At 52.7% G+C, this 4469-nt stretch overlaps 1 protein-coding gene across 1 annotated transcript in view; it reads right to left on the bottom strand.

Moving 5' to 3' along the window:
* Positions 1–216: 216 nt before the first annotated feature.
* The window catches only part of ENKD1 (enkurin domain containing 1), an 8503-nt gene continuing 4250 nt past the window's right edge, over positions 217–4469 (bottom strand). Inside the window, exons 4-7 of the mRNA XM_008945902.1 lie at positions 3120–3278; positions 1948–2117; positions 925–1061; positions 217–436 (exon numbers count right to left, since the gene is read on the bottom strand). Coding sequence (XP_008944150.1) covers positions 276–436; positions 925–1061; positions 1948–2117; positions 3120–3278 — 627 coding nt within the window. The 3' untranslated portion in view covers positions 217–275. The remainder of the gene's footprint in view (positions 437–924; positions 1062–1947; positions 2118–3119; positions 3279–4469) is intronic.

Below are 4469 nucleotides of genomic sequence, written 5' to 3' on the forward strand. Positions count from 1 at the left end.
CATGGATCCAGACCAGAGAGCTGATTTCTGAGAAGTCAAGCAGCACAGAGACAACCGTTCTCCAGCCCACAGAATGTGTATTAGGGCATCTCCCTCCTTTTTCTGTGGATAAGACACAGCACTGGAGGGTGAGCAAGAGACAGCTGCACGTTGGACATGGTACCAGCATCTGTGTGGGCACAAGGTCCTGAACTTGCCTTCCTCTCATTTCCTCCCAAAGTGAAGATCATCCCTTCCCAGTGGTTCACACAAGGCAGCACAACATCCTCACCAGCTCAGGAGTCCAGCTTGATGAAGACCTTGGGCCTCGAGAAAATTTTGATGGCCTCCTCTATCTGGGAGAGCTTCCTCTCCAGCTCCACCCGCCTCTTCTGCATGCTGAGAGTGTCTGTGCGTACTGGCAGCATCACCAGGTCCTTTATCAGCTTCTCCTGGCCTGTGAGAAAACCCCAACAAACAAGTCATGTAAACAGCAAGTGAAAAGAAATCCACCCTTTTCCTCATGCTATGACCTCATCCTCAGTGATGAAAATGGTGGCAGCACTGGAGCAAAGACACAGAACACACAACCTTCTGTTCACAGCTTAGCTGGGTGAGGACCTGAGTTACCTGCTCCAGCTTTGAAGAACCAAGGTTTAGAACAGAGACTTCTGAAGGTCCCTATCTTTCTATAAGTTTGAGAGCAATAACACCAGGTCCACTGGCCAAGCCTGCTCCAAAGAGCCAGTGCTGTAACAGGCAAGTCCCACCAACCTGAAGAAGATCACTCTTTCTATGCACCCAGCCCACATCCCAGCTACGTGCCTTACTCCGGGCAACCCTCTGAGTGGCAAGAATCTGTGCCCCAGAACTCTCTCTGCCCTCTAATCCTGGCTAGGGCTGCCTGGCTTTCTGAGCTGGAATTCCCATGTCTTTTCCTCTTACTCTGCTTCAGGCTGCTGAGAGTCTCCAGCCGCTGGCCCTCCGGCATCATGGTGTGACCTGGGGGCGTGTCGGGATCCGGGAGGTTTCGCAGCCGCTCCTCCGTTTCTCTGCGCCACAGCTCCTTCCTCTCCAGCAGGCTGGCAAGGAAACGAGAGCACGTGTCCGCACATCTGGCAGGAGGGTTTGCCCAGCGACATGGGCAGAGGCCAGGAATCCCTTTGAACCCTGCCAGTCTCCATCTGAGGACCATGGACACCCACCCTTGCTATGGAGGGACACAGCCCAGCTTAGCCTGCACACATGGGCTAGGAACATGCAAGTGCTGAAAGGCTGCTGGAAGAGAAACACTGAGGACAAGATGACTCCCTCGGAGACAAGGGCTTCTGCCCCTTGCTTCTGGCCTAGGTCACAAAGCCCTCTCAAAACCATCTATAGGCCAGTGTCAGAATGAAGTTGGACAGAGTGGCTCATAGCCAGGGCTGCTAGCAGAGAACAGCAGGCACAACAGGGAGCCAAAGGACTGACACCATGGTCAGTCCTAGGACCGGGTCACCCAGGAACTGTGTTCCTCCCAGAAGCCCAAAGCGCAAGTCCCTAGTTGGATGTTCCTCAGACTCCGGGTCCAAGGCAGGATGATTGCTTGTGAGGCAGAGCAAGCCATCTGCCTCTCGAAGCCCAGACCTTCTAAAAGTGAAGCTACATCATGTGGGGCAAGGCTTACAAAGGGGCAGGAGGATATTTTTCAGAACACGCAGAGCATCCTCATGTCAACATCACTGTACAACAGCCAGGGAGGAGGAGACAAAATCCTTTCTCAGCCCAGTCCCATTGGGAATGGGGATGCTTGTCAAGTCAAGACACCAGGAGGGATTGATGGCATGGATTCCTCAGGGCACAATAAATTGTGCTGCTTGCAAGTGGTGCGAGTGTCTCTGTCCATGCCCCCCCCCTCCACACAGAAACTGGGGGACATGGTGAAGGGAAGTGGGCCAGGAAGTCCCGTGATGGGGGGGGCATACGCACTACTGGGGGACGTGGCCCTTTTGCTTGGTGTTGTACTCCTCCTGCTCCCGGTGCTTCTGCTCCAGCAGCTCGGCCAGCGCCCGCAGGGACTGAGAGCGCCGCAGCACGGCTCGCTTGGCAGTGCGGGCATTGTGCCTGATGAAGTCAACGCTCTTGCCCTCCACCTGCATCTGGAAGGAGAGAGGAGGAGGCAGCAAGGGCTGGCTCAGCACATGCATGCAGGCAACTGCCCTTGTCCCCACCAGGGACGGAGCAAAGAGGCGTCCGCACAAGATACTGAACTGCGGGTGGGCCGCAGTAGGCTGGGGACACCCCCAGCCCATCCCTCATGTGTAGAGCCACAGACAGACACATGCTCTGTCTGTGGCTTGATAAGGCAGGCACCAAAAACCAAGCCTCAAACTGGCCTTTTTGAGGTCCACAGGATGACCCCATGCTCTCAAAGCCAGGACAGAAAGAACCAGGCCTGACATGGTCCACATGGCTCCTGCATTTTGAGCCCATGAGGGCAGCTAGAAGGTCAGAGGAAAAACCAGTTGGACCCTTGTCAGGCCAGTAAATGCAACAGAGCCCCTTGGCAGAGCAGGAACTTCGCTAGTCCTTGGGGACACTCCCCAAACTGACAATCCCCACACCTGACAAGGAAAGATGTGAGCCACAGAGCAATTTAAGATCTCCCAGACAGACTATCTGAAAGCTGTTTCTTAACAGCTTATTAATTTAACTCTTAATACTAATTTAACTCTCCTTCCTAAAAAGCACACTCGTTTCTCAATTTTTTTATATAGCGTCCAGAAGCCACAGTTCCATTAAGGTGAGAGCAGTCTTCAAATCCCAAAGACCTCCTGCAAGGCCCTAGGAACAGCAGATTTGAGACCACTGGCACTTCTGAAGCAAGGAGGTGGGATTTTCAAAGGGAACTTCACAATCTCTTTAGCTATATGCCAGGATGAAGCCAGAGGGTAGTATCAGCAATCCCTCAATGACCATCTCACCACCCCAGCGACCAAGGCCCTATTCCTTTCCTTCAGCCAGGAACAGTATTTACAGATCTCCCTGTTCATGCAGCACATCTGCCCCAACACTGTAGAAGAACACACAAAGAGTTCAAAGCAGAAGCAACAGACAAGTGCCAGAAATCCCAGGATAGATACGGTCAGTGTGCAGCTCACCTTGGTTTCAGCAGCCAGCTCTGGAGCCCCTGCATCTGCTCCTGCTTTTGTTCTGACAGGCCTTGGGGAAAGTGGTCTGCACGGCTTGATCCCAGGGCCACAGCGAGAATATGCCCTCAGGAATTTCAGAGCCTCTGGATTTGGAGGTGGGGAGCTCTCCTGCAAAAGACAAGAAAAAAATCCACTAGCAGAGGGAGGCTGAAGCAAAGAGAAACCCACTCAAGAAAGTTTGGATGGTCAACTGCAAGTTCAGTCCCAGGTTTCCAGCAGGCAGATGACAGCATGCTTTCTGCTGTGATTTGGCAGAAGTTCTTGGTGGAGGACAACTGTACACAGCCAGCCAATGCCAAACAGACTGCCTACAGCATCAAATCCAGACCTTGCAACCAAGCTTGTGAAGAAACTCTACAAAAAGGGAGAAAAGTCTGCAGAAACACGCATGTGGATCAAATGCATGCATAGCATCCACTGGGGGGTCCCACTTTACCAACTAGTCTGTCAGGCATGAAAGGAGAGCAACACTAGATAACCCAACAGAGACACCTACCAGAGCTAGGAACAATCTAAACGGATAGACAGTACACACTGAGAGCAATCACAACTCCTTAAAAAGCAGAAATCTTCCTCTGAAAAGGGCAAATGGCAGCGTGGAGTAAGTGTAGTGAAAGATGAGGGACATGTGCCAGTCTCCCTTGTTGGCAACACTAGAGAACTTGAACTCACAGAGGAAGCCATCCCACCTCCATAAATGCAGAGCACGCTGCAGAACCCTGCTCCAGCAAGCTTTGATGCAATGGCACAGGTGGACACAAAGCAGGCTGCTGAGATGCTGTTCTTGAGTGCTGCTCTGCTCAGCACCCCAAATCTGCAGTTATACTACTCTAGACAGAAAGAGGAGCGGAGTGAAGGAGTCTGGTAGTTTTGGAAGGGTGGAATTGCATTTGAGAGGCATCTTCAAAGGCCATGGTTACCACTGGCACAAGGCGACAGTACTTGACATCTAACAGGCAGACTGGGGACTCTCTCAGACAGTCTTGTTGCAAACAATCCCCGAAAACTGGAAGTTGACGCTGTGGCAAGGGGGTGACCTTGTGATAAATGTAATAGGGGCTCTTGGACGTTACAGGAACCGCACAGGGCAGCCTCCAGGTCTTTACAGGTACCCAAGGCCTCAGCTGAACCTCAGTGCCCTCGAGACTGGTCTCTCCTTGCCTGGCCCGTTTAGCCTGGCAGAGGTGAAGACTGAAGGTGGGACAGGACAGTCCCATCAGCAGTTTTGGTGTGAGGGCCAGGGCATGTGACGCCCTCAGCACTGCCCAGACTGATCATGCTCCAGAGGCAATCAGTCTT

Source organism: Merops nubicus, unplaced genomic scaffold, assembly GCF_000691845.1.
Source record: "Merops nubicus isolate BGI_N331 unplaced genomic scaffold, ASM69184v1 scaffold15520, whole genome shotgun sequence".
Classification (NCBI taxonomy): domain Eukaryota; kingdom Metazoa; phylum Chordata; class Aves; order Coraciiformes; family Meropidae; genus Merops; species Merops nubicus.